This window comes from Pelodiscus sinensis, chromosome 12, assembly GCF_052426305.1.
Source record: "Pelodiscus sinensis isolate ZL-2025 chromosome 12, ASM5242630v1, whole genome shotgun sequence".
NCBI lineage: Eukaryota > Metazoa > Chordata > Testudines > Trionychidae > Pelodiscus > Pelodiscus sinensis.
In genome coordinates, this window is record NC_143063.1 from 30,059,897 (window position 1) to 30,084,214 (window position 24,318).

General features: G+C 42.6%; 1 protein-coding gene across 1 annotated transcript in view; it reads right to left on the bottom strand.

The window, feature by feature from the left end:
- The window catches only part of PEPD (peptidase D), a 254,950-nt gene that overhangs the window by 193,252 nt on the left and 37,380 nt on the right, over positions 1-24,318 (bottom strand). Inside the window, exon 4 of the mRNA XM_075940101.2 lies at positions 2,882-2,945. Coding sequence (XP_075796216.1) covers positions 2,882-2,945 — 64 coding nt within the window. The remainder of the gene's footprint in view (positions 1-2,881; positions 2,946-24,318) is intronic.

The following is a 24,318-nucleotide window of genomic DNA, read 5'->3' on the forward strand; positions in this document are numbered from 1 at the left end:
CAATTGGGCCCAATGTGTCGTGGGAGACGAGCTGCTCCGGCCAGCTGGTGAAGCACGTGAACGAGGCTAAAGCACCCTTCTCCTGAGGCACAGCAGGTCCGACTAGTCCAGATCACCACTTAACTCTTTATATCCCTACTTTGAAAGATGAAAGATTCCTGGATAATACAAATAGTCTCTCAAATACATATGTACTAAGTAAAGAAAGAAAGCTTATCTTCAAAAGAACTGGTCAGTTTTCATGTAAGCCCCTTTTCCTTTCTAAGTTAAAAAGCTACAGTGTTCTTGAACTGTGTTTGTTTAATGTATATATAATGCATTGTCACAGAATTCCTACAGGCCATTTTGACATTGCTAACCTAGTATTTAACAATATGCTATAATCAGATATAAACAGGTTTACATGGTAGACTAATACAATATTGCTAAACTTAATTGGTTTATGCCTTAAGCTGGGATACTCCAGAGAGAATAAGGTCTTTACATAGGCTTACATATTGTCCCAAATTAAAGAGCCCCACGTTCTTTCCTGAATAAAATTGTACACACTAGACAGAATATAAAGATATATGATAACAGCATTTGTTGATAGGAGACAGTACACAAAATAGCAATAAATCCTTCATAAAGAAGCATATGTTCCTAAAAGGTGAAACTCTTTAAAATCCGGTACTCTCTGGTCCGGCAACATGCTGGTGGACGAGAGCGTTCAGTCAGGAGTGGGGGACAGCCAGGGTGAGAAGCTCAGTCTTAGCTGGTGGCAGTGGGGCCAGAGGCTTGGAGCACAACCCAGGCCCAGCAGAGGGGAGTGCAGCCGCAGTGGGGGCTGGCAGCAGTGGAGCCGGCATGGGGTTGGTGGCAGGGAGCACAGCTCAGCCAGGTGGTGGAAAGCACAGCCCCACCCAGGGCCAGGAGTAGAGCCTATTTGCTGGGGCTTCTACCCAGGAAAGGAGCTGATCGACGGAAGGGGAGCCTTGACCTTCCCTGGTCCAGAAAACTCCCTGGCTTGGGACCACTAAGGATTCCAGACCAACAAGGTTCAACCTGTACTTGGAATTACTGGCCTTGGCTTCTATATTCTGTATTCTAAATCAAGAAAGCATTATTTCAATCCAAATACATGAAGCAGCAACCTCTTCAAAGCTTCCTTAGCCTACATTTAAGGAAATGCATGAGCACAATCACAATTTAAAGTTAATTTTATTATGAAAATGAAATGAATCTACAGTTGGTAAAAATAAGATTTTGGGCTAGCAAGTCAGGTTAGCATCCTGCAGAAGACAGAAATAGCAAGATCTTCCTTTTTAAGCTGCTTTCCATAAGACTTAACACGGAGCTTGGCAAACATGCTGCCATATTTCTGCTGAGCTTTCCTACTGAAAACAAAATATACTAGACAGGTGTAAAAAGCATAACATCTGTTCAAAACTACCTAACACAGCTACATTTCTATCACTGTACAAAGAAATACAGGTTGAACATCTCTACTTCAGCACTCTCAGAACCTGACTGGTGCCAAACCAGAGAATTTGTCAATATTGTCTAGCAGCATTACCAATACTTCCGCTGCTTACTAGGGTGCAATAGTGTAGTTGATTAACCAATAAGAAAAAAGCTTATAGGTTAGTGCTATCACCTACACAAACTTTGCCCCCGCCAGTAAATTTTTTAGGAGGCTGGCCAGCAGCACCAGTCAGTCTTGGCTTGTGCCGGGTCTGAGACCTAACCAGCATAGCAGCTCTGCATTTAAAGTGTATTAGGAGCCAGGTAGGCAAGCAGCCCTCCTCAGTAACAGCTCACACCGGGTCTGGGAGCTCAGACCCCCACCTAGACAGGGCCTGCTGCCACCCACAATGCTGCCTCTTTATCAGAGACAGCAGCACAAGGTAACAAGCAACTGGTCTGCGAGGGGAGCTGGTTTTTAAACTGGCTTCCCTCGCAGACTAGCTCCCACCTGATTCAGAGGCAACAGTGTGGAGTGGCAGGGGACTTCTCTGGAGTGAGGCCAGAGCGCACTGGTTGCCAGACCTGCCCCCAGGGACTACAGAATAGTCAACAATAAGAATTCATGAGGTTACTCGTCTATTCAATTAACTGATATTTAAGATCTCTACTGCTTACTGGGCTCTTAGAAGCTAGTTAGGGTTAAATTAAAGCTAAAGAACAGCACAAAAGACAGAGATCCAAAACTTGTGGCCGTAAACAAACTTTATGGGACTGCCGGAAACTTGGTCACACTCGTGGTAAATGGACACCCAGCTAATGAAAATCATGCCAAAGCACAAATGTTGTTGGACCAGAGTGTGCTGGACTAGAGAAGTTCAACCTGTGCTTAAGTGTGCAGTTATTTAAAAGAGACATGAATACCTGGAGTTAAAAGAGACCTGGATTTAAAAGAGACATGAATACAAGAGACTAAAAGCAATAACAGAATAAATAATTAAAATGAACATTTAATATATTTTAAATTCAAGCAGCCAATGACAATTTAAACATTTTATGAAATAGGGCACCATTTTCCTGTTGCAAGTTTCTAAGGGTCACAGAAACATTGCAAACCTGTTATCAGGCATTTTGTCTGTCTTTTCCCCATAGGTTACCAGAACCCTTCAAAATCATGGCCAAATACAGAGCATATTTAAAAAGTCTCTTTCAATTGGTCTCAATGTACAATCCAATAAAATGATAGCATGATATTTTAAAGGGTTTTAGTGAAATTTAAAAAATGAATGTCATTCTTCAAAAACTGGAAGGAAGACTAATTAATTAGGAAATAACATTTAGTGGAACAAGATTTTTTGTATGAAAGTACTGCCATACTTTTAGAACAATCATCAATTTTATTTTCATAGGAAAAATATTAGGAAAAGCAGATGCTTACCTCATTTGTATAGTGTATTTCATCCAGAGCATATTTCTTCCTGAAATATTCAGGAGGATGAATCCTTTAAAATGCAATAAAAATACAATACTTAGTAATAGCCATGTTATAAAATTAACTAATCTAGGTTATAAAAGTACCATCACAGATATGGAGCAATCAAGAACGATAAGATGTTAATATTGTTAACATCTCAGTACAATAGCTCATACCAAAATATACAATTTACTTAGTCCACATCTGAAACTTAGATTTCTTAGTCTGCTCCAGAGACTTGGTCTCTTTCACAGTAATCCTTCGTATTAGAGTGAATTGTCCATGGAAACAACTTGGTACAAGCGAGATTTTTCACTAACTGATGAGTTCTGATGATGAATCAACAAGTTCCAATCATGTCCCTTCCTGCCTCACCAACAAAAGGAAGAGACTAGAGTAGTCTCATGAAGAAAGTACTCACTACAAATCATAAGTAAAATTTGAGGGAGAGTTTTTTGCCATTCTAATAAACAGAGGAATTATTGATAACACAAGAAATACTTTAAAAATCATTATGCCCCTTAAAATGACCCTCCCTCCAGGGCCTCTTCTCATTAATATTTGAGAGGTATATAAAATATATTATTTATCTAACCCTCTTTTGCAGTAATTCTCCATTTTTACACATTCTATTTAAACAATACCAATTCTAGTCCCTTTCTATACCTAATGTTTTATAGTTCCCTTACCTCTAAGATCTTTGCATGCTCCTCTTTTATTAACAAGGTTTTTTTCCCCCTCAGTACTTAAATATTTAAGTATTTAAATATTCCATCAATGTTGAGAATAAATGTAACACTTGTAATTTTGTCTCTATTTAACAGTTAAACCTTAACTATTAACCCAGTTAACTTATTGTCATTATTGTTTAATGCTCCACTACAGTGCCTCCAAATTATCAGTTATATCTTGCTGGGCTGGTCTAAACAAAGCTGAGAATTGTTCCAGAGAATGTGTAAGTGATTTCTATACTGTTCTTACAAATATGCTGGATTTTATTTAGCAAAATTTAAGTCAGTGTAAGTCAGAGTTGCTAATATAATATAGTAGCTCTTCTATTTTCACAAACTTTTTTTTTTTTTTGGTCCTTTGATCAGAAAATTGTCCTTTATTGTTGTGTGGTCTATGGGAAATTGCTGATAATTCACTCCCAAGGTATTCTTTCATTTCCCGAAAAACTTCCATGTGAGGAGCAAGCTTCTCTTCTGTCTAATTGCATCTAAAATCAATATCTGTCAATTTTAGTTCACTTTTTTCTGTTTGATTTATTGTAGCAATACGAACTCACTGAAATGGGTCATATTTAATACGCCCCCACCTTCAATCATTTGCATTTAAGTATTCCAGGCAAAATTTTCAGAATTATATGTCATATGCACTTCCTCCTTTTTCATTACATTTAGACTCTGCTTAGCATGAGGAGTTGGCTCCCCTCTGGAAGGTTAAAGGCTTTGCCTTTGTTACTTTTCCCTTTTATCTAGTCTAAACACCACACTGAAGAGTGACGTAACCTAACACCTTCCCAAAATCAAGGCTTCCAATGGACTGTATGCATGGAAATATCCTGTTCTAAAGTGGGAAGACTAGCACAAGGGGCATGGAGAATGTGCTACTAGACACTTTACAGTAAAGCAAATACAATTTTGTGCTGCTTCACAGAATTGATTGTAAAAATTCTCAGGAGGAAAGTAGGGGAAAACTGTTTTATACCACCTCACTTCCCAAAAGTATTTCTGTTTCACCAAACTCCACCCCCTTCCCATTTCCCGCAATACACATCCCTTGCTGCACAAAGAAAATTCATGGAAATGTAAGTATATTGCCTGAGTTACAATGGTGCAAACATGATGTATCTATGCTGCACAGCAGGGGATCAGATTTATTCAGCAACACACAGAAGAAATCAGCACTGAGGTAAATCCCACCTTGTGCAGGTTCAGCATAGATTTTTACAGCAGCTTCACTACATTGACACAGCTACACCAGAGTAAATTTCCTTAACAGAATGGGTTTCAGATTTACATTTTTGTTACTGAAATGAAAAGAAGTGAAAGTCTTATACTGTCAAAATCACAGGAATTAACACTTCACAGGACCCTGGCCAGTAGCACATTATATGCAATTAGATGTATTTTCAAATATGTTTAATATTTTATTTGGGTGAGAAACACTCATTTTTGTAACTCTGATAGCCAGGCTAAGCTAAGTAGCTACTGTTTTTAGGTGTTCGATTTCTGTTTAGAAATTGTTGTGGACTGCCAGTTTCAAAATTCTGATAATTGCTACAGAGCATTACAAGAAAAAATAATCAAGTTATAAAACAATTAGAATTACCCAAGTGGAAAATTATCCCTGTACTACTGGACCTTGTCTCCCCTAGTGAGCTAGTAAAAGCAGAACAAATAATGAAGGAACATTTAAAAAACTTTATGTAGAAATACCTCTTTTGCCCAGGGTTTTTAAAATCATTGGCAAATCAGGAATGCTAAGAGCACAGGACAGTGTGCTCAACCTAAGAATTACCAGACACCGTTCCATCTAATTCTATAGCTCAGTGTCAAGATTCACTCGTAATTTTCACAATTTAGAACTATTAATCTTGTTTTTCAAAAGACATTTTAAAACCTCAGGATATTTTAAAATAAATTGTGATTCCTTTTGATTTGGCTTCTGGACACTAAGGCCATGTCTACCCTACAAGATAAGGCCGAATCTATTATTGTCCATGTCTGGTCACCCGATTTTGCAAAGTTGAAGGCCCATTTCCTCATTGTGGGGAAGAATTCAATGTACTTCAAGGTAACACATCTCCATTAGGGAGCCTACTGTCAACTTTGAGAGAGATGCACTGTGGGTAGCTATCCCTCTGTGCCTGCACTGCTTTGCATTCTGGATTATAGTCCCAATGCATAATGAGATCAAAACTGTGCAGTGGGTAGTTATGGATTCATGTCGTCAGCATCCCATAATGCACCCCTTTTATTCTCTTCTCCCCCCCCCCGCTTGAGATCAATGGGAAAGTCTTTTTGCACCTTTTTTGGCCATGGTTGTGCACGCAGTGGAGGCTGTCATTATACAAGTAGCCAAGGCAATCAATACCATTGTGTTATGGAAGATTGTGACTCTGGGAAACAGATACCGTAGTGTAGCAGTTCCCAACTGCTGGGTTGCAGACCTCTGCCTTCCGGGCAGTGTTCCCTCTAACATTTTCTATCCTTGGACAGGTTGAATTTTCTTATGTGCACCACCAATATTCACAACATTCCCTTTGTAGTGTCAGCCTATCGCGTGCTCCATAATCTTTGCAAGAGCAAGGGGGAAAATTATCTGGCAAGATAGGGGTCTGAGGCAGAGCACCTAGCCAGAAATTCTGAGCAGCCAGACACCAGGATAATAAAGAGAGCACAGCATGGGACAGCACAAATCTAAGAGGCTTTGAAAGAAACGTTTATGAATGGCCAAATTGAGACTCATGCATGTTTCTCTCAACAAGGTGCCCCTACATTCACTTTGTTTGCCAGTAATCCCCCGCCCCAGCTCTGCGGTACAAGTAATAAAGAGACTATTGTTGAGAAATCATGCTTTTTTATTTGGGGAATACAGAAAGGAAATAAAAATAGTCCCTGATGGGAACCCGAAGGGAAGGCCTCAGAAACATGAGATGAACAGCCTTTTGCCTCCCAAAGTAAGCTCCCTTGAGTCCCCCTGACCAGGTTCTTGGGGCCCCTGGAGTGGAAGCGATGGAACTGGGAGAGGAAGGCAAGTTATTTTGCACAGGGTGGAGAGGGTTCTGGTTCTGGGGGGAGAAGGTTTGTTCTCCAGGCATTCAGCCAGATGCTCCATTACTTTTGTCAAGGAGGCAAAGATACTATCCTATTGCCTGGCCTGCAATTCCTTGCATGCTCTCCTCTCCTGCCATTCCATGACCCTCTCCCGGCACTCAACACGCAGAGCAGCTTCCCTCTGTGTCTGGAACATGCAGCTTCCTGGGAAGAGTGCTAATAGATTCCCACCTCTATCATCCAGAATTATAGGGAGTGGATACTGACTGAATGTGGCCAGAAACTCGGTCCTTATGTTGCAGTGCTTTGTGGTTCAATGATACCAGACCACTTACTGGTGGCTTAGCGTGGGAAAGTGTCCTACTGTGGAGGATGGAATAATGCTGGCTTTCCCACAAATCTTGTGAGAAGGATCAAAGAATTCCTATCTGACAGCTTCATAGAGCTGTACAGGGAGGACTCCCGCTTCCTCTCCAGACACCTTAACAAGCTGTTCTGGGCTCCCTGGGCTGTGTAGGCACAGAGCACACAACACTTCACACCCAACTGCCTTAACCTACTTGTTGTAAGAAAAAAATTGTGAATTCACCAGAAGCACCCTCCCTGGGATCAGTGCTTTGCTGGGAAACATTCTGGGAGGAAGGGACTGGCTCCAACATGATGAAAAGTTCTTGGTTCTCGCCAGTCATCAGATGGCCATTCTCCTCCTTCTCCCTCTTCGCTATCTTGCTGTCCTCCATGCTGACACTCCAGGAGTGTCTTGGCTGGACTCCACGGTCAGGCTTGAGAAGCTGGTTAGGTCACCCCCTAAAATCACATGCAGCTGCTCGTAGAACAGTCATGTTTGTGGTGATTCACCAGACCGTCCCTTCGCCTCCTTTGTCTTGTGATACGACTGCCTCGTCTCCTTTATTTTGACTCTGCATTGCTGGGTATTGCTGAGGTATCATTTGGCCAACAGGCAGTTTGCAATCTTTGTGTACATGTCTGTGTTTCTTTTGCTGGTTCAGAGCTCAGACAGAATGATTCCTCTCTCCACACCTCAATGAGGTCCAATATCTCCCAGACACTCCATGCTGGCACTCTTCTGTGCTCCTAGGAACTTCATCTCATGGGGCTTGAAGCATTGGAAGTTATGGGCACACATACTGCTCAGATGTGCTGCCCCCTCTGAGGCATGCTCACAATACTGGCCACATGGGAAATGAAATTCTAACTTTTCCAGGGCTCTTCCTGTTAATCTGGAGAGCAGTAGAGGTGCATGTTCTGGCCAGAGCGGGGCACTGTGGATGCCTCCTGGGGGCCAAGAACCTTGACTTTCACCCATGCTGTGAAAACCAGAGGTACCCGACATCAACTTCAGTGGCCCTTAAGGTCAAAAAGACAGGCTTGGTAGTGCAGACACATCGTTTAGAAAAATCCACCTTATGTGACTAAATTCAGTGTAAACTCCTAGTGTAGACCAGGCCTAAGTCTTTAGAATGCAGTTGGTCTAAGTTTTCAAGCTTTTTGACAACCATGAGGGCTACAAAAAAGTTACTAACCTTCCGGCACTGTTGTTCTTTGAGAGATGTGTTGCTCATGTCCATTCCACATTAAGTGTGTGGGCACTATGCACACTGTTGCCAGAGATTTTTTCCTAAGTGATATCAATCGGGCTAGCTCAAGTGCCTTGTGATGCCACCAAATTAGGCACCAGTATAAGGTGTGCTACCAGCCAAACAACCTTTCAGTTCCTTCTTGCCCACCAACTCCAACAGAGGGGTTATGGCCAGGTAAATAGCCCTGGTGGATGGCTTCCTTGAATGTAGCAAAACTTGCCAAACTTGTTCCAAACAGGTCTACTCCTCCAGATTCAGCCATGTAACATCCATTCAGTTAGGGTGAAGATAGCTGACATTTTGGTGAACTAACCAGCTCTGGTCTTATGAGATTATGTCCCGAGGAAGTGGAGGGCTGCTATTGGTAGATCTAGTAGTGTGCTGAACCACTGGCCACACTGGGGCTATGAGAATAACTTTTGCCTTGTCCCATCTGATTTTCAGGCGGACTTTGTGATCCAGAAGAACTGGGGGGGGGGAGCGGGGGGCGGAAATGTGTAGGCAGGAGTTCTGTCCATGGAAGCAGGACAGCATCCGAGAGAGAGCCCTGATTGTGCCCATTCAGTGAACAAATACATGGCATTTCCTATTGTGCTTTGTCATGAACAGGTCTGCCTGTGGAAGATGAACTTGAGGACTTCCAGGTGAAGGGACCACTTGTGTTGAGAGGCAAATGATCTTCTGAGGTAATCCTTCAGTGTAGTTCAGGCTCCTGGAAGATGTGAAGCCTCAAGGTGGATTGAGCACTCCATATAGAAGTCCCATAGACTGACTGCCTCCTGAGACAAGGAGAAGGATCAAGATCCTTACTGCTTGTTAATACAGAACATTGCCATGGCGTTGTCTATAAAAACTTGCTCCACTTTGCCTGGGACCTCAGGCATCTGGTTAAGTGGATTGCCTTGAGTTCAATGACATTTAAATGCACAAGAGTTCTTCCTGGAACCACAAGCCTTTAGGTTGTTGAGATAGGCTTGCCAACCTAGGGCTGGTGAATCTGAGACTAGGGACACTGATGACTAGGGAGTGACAAAGGGGATTCCCATCTTTACCAGTCTTGGTCCTTCCACCAGATGAGAGGGGTAAGGACCAAAGATAGAACAGTGACCACTGTGTCCAAATAGTGTCTGTTGAAGGAGTAACTGAAAATAACCATGTCTGCAAGGCCTACAGTACTGCTTGCATGCTATACCCCGTAAATGCATGCAGCCATTTGCCCCAGTAACTTGAGGCAAACTCAAACTGTCATAAATGAGTGGACCATGACCTTGGATATCATGTCTGACATAGTCTGGACCAGAGCTCTGGGAGGAAGACTGTGGCTTGGCTGCACTGACAAATTCTGTTCTCTGAACTGGAACAAACAATAGACTTTTACTTGTTTAATCAACAGGCCCAATACTCAGAAGGTGGCTTGGACCATGATGGTGGTCTCTGAACAACCATCTGAGGAAGGCAGCTACCACCACCATGCACTTTGTCAGCTCCTTAAGGGGCTGCAGACAGGCTGAAAGGAAGACTATGTCCGTAGTGCATTTGGTTTACAATAAACGTGGGAAATCTTCTGTGACTATAGGAGACAGAAATGCTTCTGGGTAAGGAATAGCTTGTGAAAAGAATTCCTGAAAAGGGATGTTAATGGGCGATAACAGGGGAAGGCTGTATGAAAAATGGAGGATATAGCAAACCACCACTCTATTTAGTACCTAGTGATCCAATATTATGCAGGACCATTCCAGACTGAAGTGGGATAGTTGGTCCACAAATATAAGGGAGAGAGGATATGAAGCAGGAATCGGCACCTTCAACAGGCCTGCATGGGTCCACCAGAGTACCTATGTGACCCTAGTTAAGTGGCTGAAGTGGATGGAAGCAGTTGATATAACTTTGTAATCTCTTCCTTTTCTTGTCCCGGAGGAGCCTATAAATGTGGGGGGAGGGGGCATCGGGGTCTGCAATGTTTCATCCAAACAGATAGACCATAAAGGGCCAGAAATCTGAAGGTGGCCCCTGAGTCCTTCAGGTGGTATAGTCTCATGTTTATCTGCTCTGGAAAAAAAGCAAAGAACCTTTGAAAGGAAAGCCCTAGATTGTCTGTTGTTCCTCAAAAGCAAGACCCAAGGACTGAAGACAAGAGCATCTCCTCACGATACCCCCTAAGACAGTTGTCCTCAACCTTTCGGGGCTGCCAGGCACCCAGGGGCAGGGGCTGCGCATGCGCTGGGCGCTGGGCGCTCGGGGCAGAAGAGCCCCGGCGGGTGCAATGGCAGCCACGGGCACCACGTTGGGGACCACTGCCCTAATATGATCACGATGGAATGGTACTTCTCTCTGTCTCCACTGAATGCCAAGGGCCCAGAAACTGGTGACAAATGAGAGATGGTAACGAAGAGAGTATCAGAGACAGTTTGGTCCTGGAGGGTCTGATGACAGAAAGGCCATCAGGGTTACATTCTCCCTCCTGCTCATGATCGTTGGGAGCTGGTGGCTGTCTCACTGAAGTTAGATTAATTGAGTATGTCAGTGAGTCCATAACCTCTGTGAAGGCCTCTGGGATTGATGGTACCCTCAGTCCTCTGGTGCCGTGGTGGCTTCAGAGCTTTGGTGGAGCATCCCACATCAGACTCAATGCAGAATCGCGGGTGCTGCTGTGGGACCATGGATGGATGGTCCAGCACTAGTTGCATTTCATTGCCTTCAACATGTTTGTCCTCCATCTCTATGATTAGCAACCTCTGTTGGTGCACTGCCTTAGCATTTCAGATGGAGAACACTGGTGATGAGCATGTGATGACAGAGAAATGATTCATGCCAAGGCCAAAGCACTTGCTGCAGAATCAGAACAACTTGGCTCTGAGGCCAATCCAAGAATGCCTTTCATTAGGAGAGCCTTCAGCCTTACCTCTATCCTGTTTTGTGCACAGTCTAAAGTCCCAACAAACCTGGCATCAGTCTCTCCTGTGAGTTTCTCCCAAACATTTCAGACAACTGTAGTGTGGGTCACACTACAATAGCTTTGCCACCGAGGGTGCAAAGTTTGAACCCTGAAGAAAAAGGCATGCCCAGTTCCGGGGCAAACAGAACCTCAGGACAACAGGAGAGAGGATGTTCTAACTATTTACATGGTCTACAATACGTTTTATTTATATAGATATAGACAGTGGGGTTTTTTTGTGCCGGTATGCCCCGAGACAGTGTACCGGCACCTATTTTCCCTGCATAAAAAGAACTTACATTTTTATAATGAAAAATTAGATTGTCACTCTATTTCAGCATCTGAGACTTTCAGAAAAAACATCAAATATCACAGGTATCAAAAAAAAATCACAGAAATTGGCAACACTGAAATTAAAAAAAAATCTCTAAGGGTATGTCTCCACAGCAACATTATTTTTAAATAATTATCATTATTTAAAAAACTTAGTCTACATCTACATAGCAGGCAGTTATTTCTAAATAATGTCAAAATACTGTCAAATTGGAGGACTTCTTACTCTGACTCCTGTGAACCTCATTGTACAAGGAGTAAGGGAAGTTAGAGGAAGAGTGCTCTATTTCAAAATAAATCCTGTAGAGACGCTCCCAATTTCAATTTCAAAATAAGCTACGCTACTGACATAGATCAATTTGCATAGATTATTTCCAGTTAAGCCCTGCTGTGTAGATGCACCCTAAGGGACTACTGGGAAAAGAGATGATGAAAAGTGGAGCTTAAGTGGTAAGGAAACAGGATACAAGTCATATCAGATCCTAAAATTACAAGAAAGTATTTAAAAAGTCATACCTAATTCCCAACCCAGACAGCTCACTCACAAGAGCTTTGTCAGAAGAGTGAGTATTGAAAGCCAGCATTAGAAACATGCTGGAATTCTAGTGGCTAGCAGAATGTTAGCATACAGAATGACCACACATTCATTGAATATAAATTTCAAGTTTTACTGGCTTCTATACTTCTCATTCAGCACAAAATTCATTATTGCATTAGGTGTGGTGTTTAGATCAATGCAGCAGGAATCAGTAACCCAGAGTTAAAGCCTAATCTCATTGAAGTCATTAGGACTTTTGCCACTGCCTTCAATAGAGTGAGAAGGTCCATATCAGGATCCCTTGAAGTAGACATAATCTCTCTCCATTTTTTGATCAGTGAAAAATATATTTACAAATATAGCAGATGTCATTGTTCAGTAATTTTAAATAGTTGTATACTGGATATATCCATTAAGGTTAGGGTTAGCTTTTTGTAGCAGCTTTATTAACTGTGCTGTGTTTTCTATCTTTAAACTCAATAAAACGATTAAGTTTATTGACTGAAACTATTTAAAGCTACACTTGAAAGGCACTGTACAAGAATTCAAAACAACTGCAAATCTTAAGAGATTTAAGGTTTCAATATTGTCTTGCATGGCCTTCTCAAACAAACAAGGGAAATACAACCTATACCAGGGCTACTCAACACACAGCCCATTTACTTGCAGCCCACGTTGTGGTTTGGGTTTACACGGGGCTTAACACGCAGCCAGTGGATGGAATCCTTTGAACATGGCCTCCCCTGGGAACATGATGCACCAAGGCGAGGCATCTCCCAGGCAGGGTGAGCACTGAAAGACAAGTGGACGGGCTAGCTGGAACAGATGGGTACAGAGTGTCAGCGTTTCTAGCCCGCAGGGAGGTGGTGCCGGGACATTGTGGGAAGTGCTGGCTGTTTAGCCTTGTGGGCAAAGCCTGAGAGGTGCTGACTGGCTCACACTGGCCACATTTGGGTCTGGCACCTCAGCTTAAGACTTAATCTTTGTATGCATGTCCATCAGTGTGAAAGAAGCTATTTGCATATACTTGCATATATATTTGCATGTATATGCAAACACACTTAAATTGCGGCCCTCGGCATGTGCTGTGAGTATCATTGTGGCCCCTGGGGCTTCCAAAGTTGAGTAGTCCTGACCTAGACTTAGTTACCATGAGGTGGGTGCATAACCGTTTGGAAAGCCACTTGCAGACTAGTCAGTGGTTCACAATCAAGCTGGACACGGACTATCAAGAAGAGTCACACAGACATCAGTGGTGGGTGTAATTCTGTTCATTATCTTCATCAATTATTTAGATAACGGAACAGACAGTACACTTAGAAAGTTTGAGGATGATACCAAGTGCTTTGAAGGATAGCATTAAAATTCAAAATGACCTTGACAAACTAAAGAAATAGTCTAAGTATTACAGGATGAAATTCAATACGGATACATGCAAAGTATCCATTTAGGAAGGAACGGTTTCATACAAAATGGCAAATGATTGCCTCAGAATGAGTACTGCAGAAAGGGATCTGGGAATCATAGCAGATCATAAGCTGATATGAGTCAACAGTGTAACACTGTTGCAAAGCAAAGCAAACATTCTGGGATGTATTATCAGGAGTGTTATAAAGCAAGACACAAGAAGTAATTCACAGTTGGAAGCTGTGAGCTTAACGAGGATTTGAAATCTAGACCCTCTGTTCATTAATCAAGCCTTTACCAGGGTGCAGAACTACCAGGAAGGCCAGAGCTATACAAAGCCCACTAGTAAGCGACCAGGAAGCTAGCAAACAGGAGCAGCTAACAGAGTTTTGTGAGAGAGGTTAGAGCGGGAGTTTAGAGGAGACCTGGCATTCTTAAAAAAATTTTAAACTAAGCTAAAACCAAAACTACCTGATTTAAATAAAAACCCTATTAATAATCAAAATTACCTGTAGGAGAGAATGCAGTCAGAAGCCCAGCAGCAGAGTGGGGGCTATCCTGTTTATTGCACCCAATGGCGCATGTATGATTACCTGCCCTATGGGCAGGTGGCATAAGTGTGCATTCGATGTAAGGAGCTCCTGGCCCTAAGAGATGGTGCCCAGGCTTTGGAGACCAGGGTGGCTGAACTGGAGGAGCTAAGGGAGGCCAAGAGGTACACAGATGAGGCTTTCCGGGACACTGTAGAACTGTCCCACCTCCAGTCAGACACCTCCTGTGCTGTTGAGGAGGATGAAAGGCTCAGGGAAGGAGAACATTCAACTGGAGCAGAGGGAAAGTCCTTAGTTGGGACCTTCCTTCAAGATGATATTGTGGTATCCTCTCACACTTCGGATACCTCTCCAAGGAAGGGAGCTCCAGTCATTAGGAAAAGGCAGGTGTTGGTAATTGGAGATTTAATCATTAGAAATATACGCAGCTGGGTTTGTGATGACTAGGAGAACTGTATGGTGACTTGCCTGCCTGGTGCGAAGGTTGCAGACCTCTTCAGACATATAGATCGATTTATGTGTAGTGCTGGGGAGGAGTTGGTGGCCATGGTACATATAGGTATCAATGACATAGGAAAAGACAGAAGAAAGTTCTGGAGGCCAAATTTAGGCTGCTAGGGAAAAGATTGAAATCTAGGACCCCTATGGTAGTATTCTGTGAAATGCTTCCAGTTTCACACACATGGCCAGGTAGGCAGGCAGGACTTCAGAGTCTCAACGCATGGATGAGACGATGGTGTAGAGAGGAGAGGTTTAGATTTATTAGGAACTGAGGTAATTTTTGGGAAAGGGGGAGCCTATACAAGAAGAAAACCTAAACCGAAATGGAACCAGGCTGCAGGCACATAACATTAAAAAGGTCATAGAGCAGTTTTGAAACTAAGGGCCGAGGAAAAGCCGATGGGTGCAAGGGAGCACATGGATCTGAGAGAGACATCTCTTCGGCTACGTCTAGACTGCAAGCCTCTTTCGAAAAAGAGCATCTAGACTGCAAGCAGTACTTTCGAAAAAGCAAGCCACTTTTTCAAAAGAGAGCACCCAGGCAGTCTGGATGCTCTCTTTCGAAAAAGCCCTGTTTGCATTCAAGAACGCCTTTTTTCGAAAGAGCACTTTCGAAAAAAGGCGTTCTTCCTCGTGAAGTGAGGAGTACCGCTGTCGAAAGAAAAGCCACGTTCTTTCGATTTAATTTCACAGCACCTAGACGCTAAGTAATAGTGAAGGTTTCAACTATCCCCAAATTGACTGGGTACCCGTCACCTCAGGATGGGATGCAGAGATAAAATTTCTTGATACCTTAAATGACTGCTTCTTGAAGCAGCTGGTTCTGGAACCCCCATGGGGAGAGGCAACTCTTGATTTAGTCCTCAGTGGAGTGCAGGATCAGGTCCAACAGGTAAATATAACTGGATCACTTGGAAATAGTGACCTTAATATAATAAAATTTAACATGCCTGTGGTAGGAAAAATACCTCAGCAGCACAACACTGTGTTATTTAATTTCAGAAAAGGAAACTACACAAAAATGAGGAGGTTAGTTAAACAGAAATTTTAAAGTACAATAACTAAAGTAAAATCCTGCAAGCTTCATGAAAAATTTTCAAAGACACCATACTAGAAGCCCAACTTCAATGTACACCCCAAATTTTAAAAGTTTAAAATCACAGTAGAGAACCAAAAAAGTGCCACCATGGCTTAACAACCTAGTAAAAGAAGTAATGAGAGATAAAAAGGCATCATTTAAAAAGTAGAAGTTAAATCCTTGTGAGAAAAATGGAAAGGAGCATAAACTCTATCAACTTAACTGTAAAAATACAATAAGAAAAGCCGAAAAGGAGTTTGAAGAATGGCTAGCCAAAAACTCAAAAGTAAGAGCAAAATGTTTTTAAGTACATCAGAAGCAGGAAGCCTGCTAAACAACCAGTGGGACCACTGAATGATTGAGATGCTAAGGAGCACTCAAAGCTGATAAGGTCATTGTGGAAAAACTAAAAGAATTCTTCGCTTCAGTCTTCATGGTTGAGGATGTTAGGAAGATTCCCAAACCGGAGACATTCTTTTTAGATGACAAATCTGAGGAATTGTCCCAGACTAAAGTGTCATTTGAGGAGGTTTTGGAACAAATTAATAAACTAAACAAATCACCAGGGCCAGATGGCATTCACCCCAAAGTTCTGAAAGAACTCAAATGTGAAACTGCAGAAGAAGTTTTATATAGAGGCAATAACTGTGATTTGTATCCTATCCTTTAAAACGGCTTCTGTACCTAATGACTGGAAGATAGCTAATGTAACAAAAATATTTAAAAAGGGCTCTAGAGGTGATCCTGGTAATTATAGAGCGATAAGTCTAGTGTCAGTACTGAGCAAATTAGTTAAAACTACAGTAAAGAATAAAATTGTCAAACACATAGATGAACTTAACTTGTTGGGGAAAAGTCAACATGGTTTCTGTAAAGGAAAATCATCCCTTACCAGAGTTCTTTGAGGGGGTCAACAAACATGTGGACAAGGTGGATCCAGTGGATACTGTATGCTTACCGTTATACTTAGGGTTCCAGAAGGCCTTTGACATGGTCCATCACCAAAGGCTGTTAAGTAAAGTAAGTTGTTATGGGATAAGAGAGAAGGTCCTCTTATGGACTGATAAGTAGTTAAAAGTCAGGAAACAAAGAGTAGGAATAAATAGTAAGTTTTCATAATGGAGAGAGGTAACTAGTGATGTCCCCCAAGGGGCCACACTGGGACCAATTTTATTCAACCTATTTATAAATGATTTGGAGAAAGGGATAAACAGTAAGGTGGCAAAATTTGCAGATGATACTAAACTGCTCAAGATAGTTAAGACAAAAGCACACTGTGAAGAGCTTCAAAAATATCTCACAAAACTAGGTGGTTGGTCAACAAAATGGCAAATTAATGTTAATGCTGATAAATGCAAAGTATTTCCAATAATGCATATTGGAAAAAATAATCTCAACTACACATACAAAATGATGGGGACTAATTTGGCTACAACTACTCAAGAGAGAGATCTTGGAGCACTGTGGAAAGTTCTCTGAAAACATCCTCTCAGTGTGCAGCAGCAGTGAAAAAGGCAAATAGAATGTTAGGAGTCATTAAAAAAGGAATAGAGAATAAGACAGAGAATAGCTTATTGCCACTATATAAAACTACAGTACACTCACATCTTAAACACTAAGTACAGATGTGATTGCCTCATCTCAAAAAAGACATAGTGGCAGCGGAAAAGGTTCAGAAAAGGGCAACAAAAATTATTAGGCGTTTGGAACAGGTCCCATATGAAGAGAGATTAAAAAGACTGGGACTTTTCACCTTGCAGAATAAACTCTGTAAGAACCTGTCTCTGTAACTCCCAGAGACTAACTTATTTGGTCTCAGTTTCCCTGAGATCCAAGAAAAAAAACCCGCTGCCACCACCAAGTGCCAATTTGAATACAAAAAAGAAATAAACCTTATTTCAGCGAAGAGACCACTTGGTATCCCTTCCCTGAGGCAAAGTTCTCCCTCCTACCTCCGTTTTGCTTGGAGTTGGGAAAGCAAACAGGGATAATCTGCAGAGAACAATGGGGCTCTGCTTCTCTTGGTTAACATGGTTTCACTTAGGTACCTAGGTTTAAGGACCAGTTAACCAAAACAAAAAGAAAACACTTTTGTTATTAAAACAAGACTACTGTTGCAAGCATAGTAAATGACTGGGTGTTAAAAGCCACGGATTGAAATGGACTCAGAGAGAATCCCTCGGTTATAATCCTTAATTACAAAAGAACAGAGAAAAACAATTAAACCGCTCACACATGATTTCCAAACCCACAAACAAGGAAAACAATAAAAGCCTGATCGACTATCTAAACTTTCCCCTACCTACACATTTCAAGAAGTCTGTTACTGGGAGAGTCCGTCTCTTCTGCTACCTGGAGGAAAACTGCTGCTTGCTCCAAACAAAGGTGGGAAAAACCCTCTCGTTTGAAAATCCTTATCTGCATTTCATTGTCTGAATGCCCAAAGCCCCTTCCCTCAGGTGCATTTCCAAATTAGCTTAGCCCGTTCCTCCACATAAGCCAGACTCTCCTTTGCAGTTCCTATTCATAACAACTGTGTACAGATGTGGTTGCCTCATCTTAAAAGAAATATATTGGCAGCGGAAAAGGTTCAGAAAAGAGCAACAAATATGATTATGGGTTTGGAATGGGTGCCATATGAAGAGAGATTAAAGAGACTGGGACTTTTCATCTTAGAAAAGAGGAGACTAAGGGGGGATATGATAGAGGTCTGTAAATCATGACTGGTATGGAGAAAGTTAATAAGGAAAAGTTATTTACTTGTTCACAAAACATAAGAACTAGGGGTCACCAAATGAAATTAATAGGTAGTAGGTTTAAAACAAACAAAAGGAAGTTTTTCTTCACACAGCTCAGAGTCAATCTGTGGAATTCCTTGCTAGAGGATGTTGTGACGACCAGGACTTTAACAAGGATCAAAACAGAACTAGATAAATTCATGGAGGTTAGGTCGATCAACGCTATTAGCCAGGATGAGTAGGAATGGTGTCCCTAGCCTTTGTTCATCAGAGGCTGGGAATGGGTGATGGGAGAGGGATTACTTGATGATTCCTTGTTCTGTTCACTCCCTCTGGGGCATCTGGTATTGGCCACTGTTAGAAGACAAGACACTAGTCTAGATGGACCTTTGGTCTGACCCAGTATGGCCGTTACGTTTGTATGCTCTGTTGCACCCTGATAAGGCCCTAGTTGCAGTACTGTGCGCAGTTTAGGGAGTCACATTACAGGAAAGATGTGAACTGGAGAAATTCCAGAGGGGAGCAATAAAAATCATTAAAGGTCTAGAAAACAGAATCTACAAGGAAACATTGAAAAATTTGGGTTTGTTTAATATGGAGAAGACTGGAGGGGGGGTAACAGTTTTCAGTACATAAAAGGTTGCTACAAGGAGCAGGGTGAAAAACTGTTTTCCTTAACCTCTGACTATAGAACAAGAAATACAGTAAACTTCCGATAATCCGGCACCTTTAGGACCCAGAGGGTGCCGGATTATCAGATATGCCGGAGTACTGGAAGGGGGCAGGGGCGGATGAGAGTTTTGCGGGGTCCAGGGCAGCACAATGTTGCCGGCGGGGAACTGCACAGCGTGGGTGAGGGCGGTGCTGTGGAACCAACCCGGCAGCACCCCAGCTGCTCTGCCCCCAGCTTCCCCAAATCAGCCGCTGCTGAAACTGACCAGTGGTGGACTTGGAGAAGCCGGGGGCAGAACAGCTCCAATTGTCCAGCTGGCTAGAGCACTTTGGGGTTCCAGTTGGTGCCGGACTATCGGGAGTGCCGGACCACTGGATGCCGGACTATTGGAGTTTTACTGTAATTGGCTTATATTGCACCAAGGACAATTTATTTTAGACATTACAAAAACTTTTGTCAGGATAGTTAAACACTAGCATTACATTGCCTAGGGAGTTTGTGCAATCTCTGTCATTGGAGATTTTTAAAAACAGATTAAACATCTGTCAGGAACGGTCTAGTCCTGGCTTGAGTGTTGGCTACTTGACTAGAAGACCTCTGGAGATCTGTTTCAGTCCTATGATTCTATGAAGATTTGATATTACCATAAGAACTCCATTAAACTTTTCACTTTACTCTAAAATGCTTTATGGCTAGAGTAAAATAATGCAAGCATGAAGAAAGAATGTTTTATTTTTCAGAACTGCAGTTAAGAGAGCTACTTCTCATAAAATGCATTCAAATTACAAGTGATGAATGCTAAATTAAAGTTGTGAACAGAATTTATGAATCACAACTACTGCTGAGTGAAATTCATGTATCAAAGCTAATTTTTTATACCTTTTATACTGATTTTTTTTGCTTGTATCTGTAAACACTGTCCCCACCAAACTTCAATATGTAATCAGTTACTCTTACTGGAGGAATAGGTGACTTTTTACACAAGTCTTCTTTTAATTTTTAGGACATTTTTCTTTTGTTTTTTCAGAAAATCTATTTTAAGGTGAAACTTGTTTGTTTTGGGGGATTTTGAATGAGCCCTTGTGTTGAGTCTCACTTTTATCAAACAACAATAGGAGCATTTTGAAAAGCGATTACTTCTCTGGTTGAAAAAAAAAAAGAAAAGTCATAAGTTCCCTTTATGACATTTTAAATTTTATTTTTTTTAAAGGGCAAAGATAAAATGTTGGAATAGTAGTTAATTTTTCAAGGTTTTTTAATGCTAATTACAGAAAAGTCATTTAAATGTCACCCTGTCAGCGAAGTATGCCCAAGCACCCTACAATAAAAAATCAGCTATAAAAGCAGCTCAGCAGCAGGTTGAATTAAAGAAATTTTATATCTGATCTTACAGAAGAGGGAGTTTGTAATTAACATATTGAGAAAGGGAAAATGTGGGTAAGACAATCCTTAATACAAAATCCTGAATATGCTAAGACTAACTTTATCATGGATAGCATTTAGCAATTCATGAACAGTCACTTGTCATTGTCTAAATATTATTTTAGTAATTTTGTGAATCTCTTTTGTAACTCAAATCAAGATACAGCTGTACAAGCATCTTCAGTGCAGACTCATGGCCATTATTTCTCATTGTACCATATAAACAATAGCCACTGAGCAAACTGGGCACAATAGCAAATCCTAGACGGAATGGCAATAATACTGTATTTCATAGAATCATAGAGCCGGAAGAGACCTCAGGAGGTCATCAAGTCCAGCGTCCTGCCCCAAGGCAGGACCAATCCCAACTAAATCCACCCGGCCAGGGCTTTGTCAAGCTGAGACTTGAAAACCTCTAGGGAAGGAGATTCCACCACTTCCCTAGGTAACCCGTTCCAGTGCTTCACTTTCATGATAGTGGCTGTGTAAAGATGGTTGGCTGTAACATACAACTCTGACATCTGTAAGAAATGCTACAGCAAATATAGCCAACAGAGTAGGGCAAAAAACCCATGGTCACCTTTGAACCTAGATACACAGGTTACACAGAGAACAAGGAGAAGAATTAAACTGAAAAGCTAACTTGCACACAGCATTTCTTTTATTTTGTTATTGAATATTAAGAGATATAACATATGTTCTTAAGTAATGGTTAAACACAGTCAACTTTCTGCACTCTCATTAACATGTAAACAGCCATCTATGGTTGCACACAATATTGCATTAGTCTGCTAAAACCTATAGATTCTGTAATGTCTGAGTAAAATGTCATTCACAAAGTCAGAGTGGACTTTCTTGCTTTTGTGAGATTGTCCTACATTATTTTCACATACCGTATCCTCCGGCGTATAAGGCTACTGGGCGTATAAGACGACCCCCTAATTTTTAAGTTAAAAGATAGGGTTTCGTCTTATACCCCAGCGCCCCTCCGCCTCCCCGGCTTTGCTCCCGGTGTCCCTGGTCTGCTGGAGACGGTCCCCAGCAGACCAGGGACATCGGGAGCAAAGCCTCTGAGGACGCCCCGGCAGCGGGACAGCCCCGGCGCGCCTGGGCTGCCCCGCCGCCGGAGCCCCTCCGCGGCTTTGCAAAGCCTCGGGGGAAGCCGGTGGCGGGGCAGCCCAGGCACGCCGGGGCTGTCCCGCCACCGGCTTCCCCCGAGGATTTACAAAGCCGCAAAGCTGTATACCCGGCGTATAAGATGACCCCCGATTTTTGGGGGATGTTTTTTAACATCAAAAGTCGTCTTATACGCCGGAAAATACGGTACATTTTTCACTTCACATAATGATAGGACTCGTATGGAATTATAACACTGACACTTCACTTTCACCTTCATGGCATACGATCTTTTTGCCTTAAAAGCTAATTCTCTCCCATCTCCCCCCCAAAAAGTCCATTCAGGTGCATTTCATACTTCCTCTTAGTAATATTTTCTTTTATTCAACTTATTTAACTATGTAGTTGGATCAGAAACATCATAATTCTAACAAATGTTTTAGTTAGTTTTTATTTATCCAGTATAGATGGGATCGATCCAGCCCTTTTGGAAAGTATAATGTAAAAATAAAAAGAGATGTGATGTGAGAAAGTCAATTTACATTTAAATACTGTATAACTAACATGTACTATAAGCAATATTACGTTGTGTGATGGCTACCCCGAACTTGGTGTCTTTTACACCTTGGCTTGGTTGTACATTGCAGTTATACAGAAAACCCTCACTTTACTGCTACATCCTAAAAGAAAGCACGAATTATAAGCAAGCTCAAAATATTAGAAAATGGGTCTCTAGCAAAAGGATGATGCTAAATTAATATCTTGCAGTGTAGATAACAATGAAGTATTCTAGGTGTCTGACCACCCACCTGCTATTAATGAATATATAATGGGGCCCACATAAGACTCACCTACAATTTCCAATAGCTAAAGGCTGCATTCAGTTAAAATACCATTGCCATTCATTCAATTTACTTTGAAAAAGGATCAGTAATACCTTCTAAATGAAAGTCAGCAACCATTTTGAGATTCTATTAGTATGTCAAGGAGAAAGACAATAAATTCTGACAAGTGGTAAGGCATGCCATACTAAAGACCCACAAGCCTTGTCCATTTACTTACTGTGCGTTAACCTTGGGCTCCGAGCCCCTTTGTACGTTATCAAAAAGAGATGTAATTACAAGTGGTGATTATAAATAAGATTTAATATATACTGGAGAAAAAAAAACAAAGTAGATGCATGTGAAAGAGGCTACATAATAAAACAAAGTCTAAAAGGAATAAGGCTATGAAAGATGCTGCTCAGCATAAAGAAATCTGAGAACATTTCCTTAAAAGATCTTGAACTTATTAAGTTCTTGGTTACACGAGAAGTTATTGAAGCTCTTATCCCTTTAATGAGAACAAGGGAATTCTGAAAGCTTTGAGAGAATAGAACTAAAGGTAGCAGGTTGGAAAATCAAGATCATTTATGCTTTTAAGGGAAAATGTATTTATCTGCAACAGTATTACTTCCTCCATTCCAAATTAATTTTTAGGTTCAGAGTAACAAATTTAACCCACTAGAGTCTAGTAAAGAGAGTATTTGTATACAGGCAGTCCCCGGGTTACGTACAAGATAGGGACTGTAGGTTTGTTCTTAAGTTGAATCTGTATGTAAGTCGGAACTGGCGTCCAGATTCAGCCGCTGCTGAAACTGATCAGTTTCAACAGCAGCTGAATCTGGACGCCAGTTCTGACTTACATACAGATTCAACTTAAGAACCACAGGCATCCCCAAGTCAGCTGCTGCTGAAACTGATCAGCGGCTGATTCCAGGAAGCCCGGGGCAGGGGCTTCCTGTAGTCAGCCACTGGTCAGTTTCAGCAGCGGCTGACTTGGGGACGCCTGGGGCATAGCAGCTGGGGTGCTGCTGGGTTGGTCCAGTAGCGCCGCCACTCCTCGGCGCTACTGGACCAACCCAGCAGCACCCAAGCTGCTCTGCCCCATGCGTCCTGATTCAGCCGCTGCTGAAACTGACCAGCAGCGGCTGAATCAGGACGCCTGGGGCAGAGCAGCTGGGGTGCTGCCAGGTTGGTCCAGTAGCGCCCAGAGCGGCGCTACGGGACCAACCGGCAGCGCCCCAGCTGCTGTACCACAGGTGTCCGGAGCAAAGCCGCGGAGCACGGGGGTAGCGGGACAGCCCAGACGCGCCGTTTTGCTCCCCGTCTCCCTGGTCTGCAAAGTGGCTGTCCACTGCCCGCGTGTTCCGCAGCTTTGCTCCCCGTCCCCCTGGTCTGCAGACCAGGGAGACAGGGAGCAAAGCAGAGCAAAGCCAAGGAGCACGCGGGCAGCAGGACAGGGAGACGGGGAGCAAAGCAGAGCAAAGCCATGGGCAGCAGGACAGGTAGACGGGGAGCAAAGCAGAGCAAAGCGGCGGAGCACGCGGGCAGCCCAGACGCATCTGGGCTGTCCGCTGCCCGCGTGTTCCACTGCTTTGCTCCCCGTCCCCCTGGTCTGCAGACCAGGGAGACGGGGAGCAAAGCAGAGGAAAGCCAAGGAGCACGTGGGCAGCGGACAGCCCAGACACGTATGGGCTGTCCGCTGCCCGCGTGCTCCGCCACTTTGCTTCCTCTCCCTGGTCTGCTGGAGACCAGGGAGACGGGCCCCGTTCGTAACTGCGGATCCAACATAAGTCGGATCTGCGTAACTCGGGGACTGCCTGTATACAAATCTACTTAACACAGCACAGGGATTTGCCCAGTCATTAAAAAGGTCAGCCAGTAATCCCTCTTCTCACCTTTCAA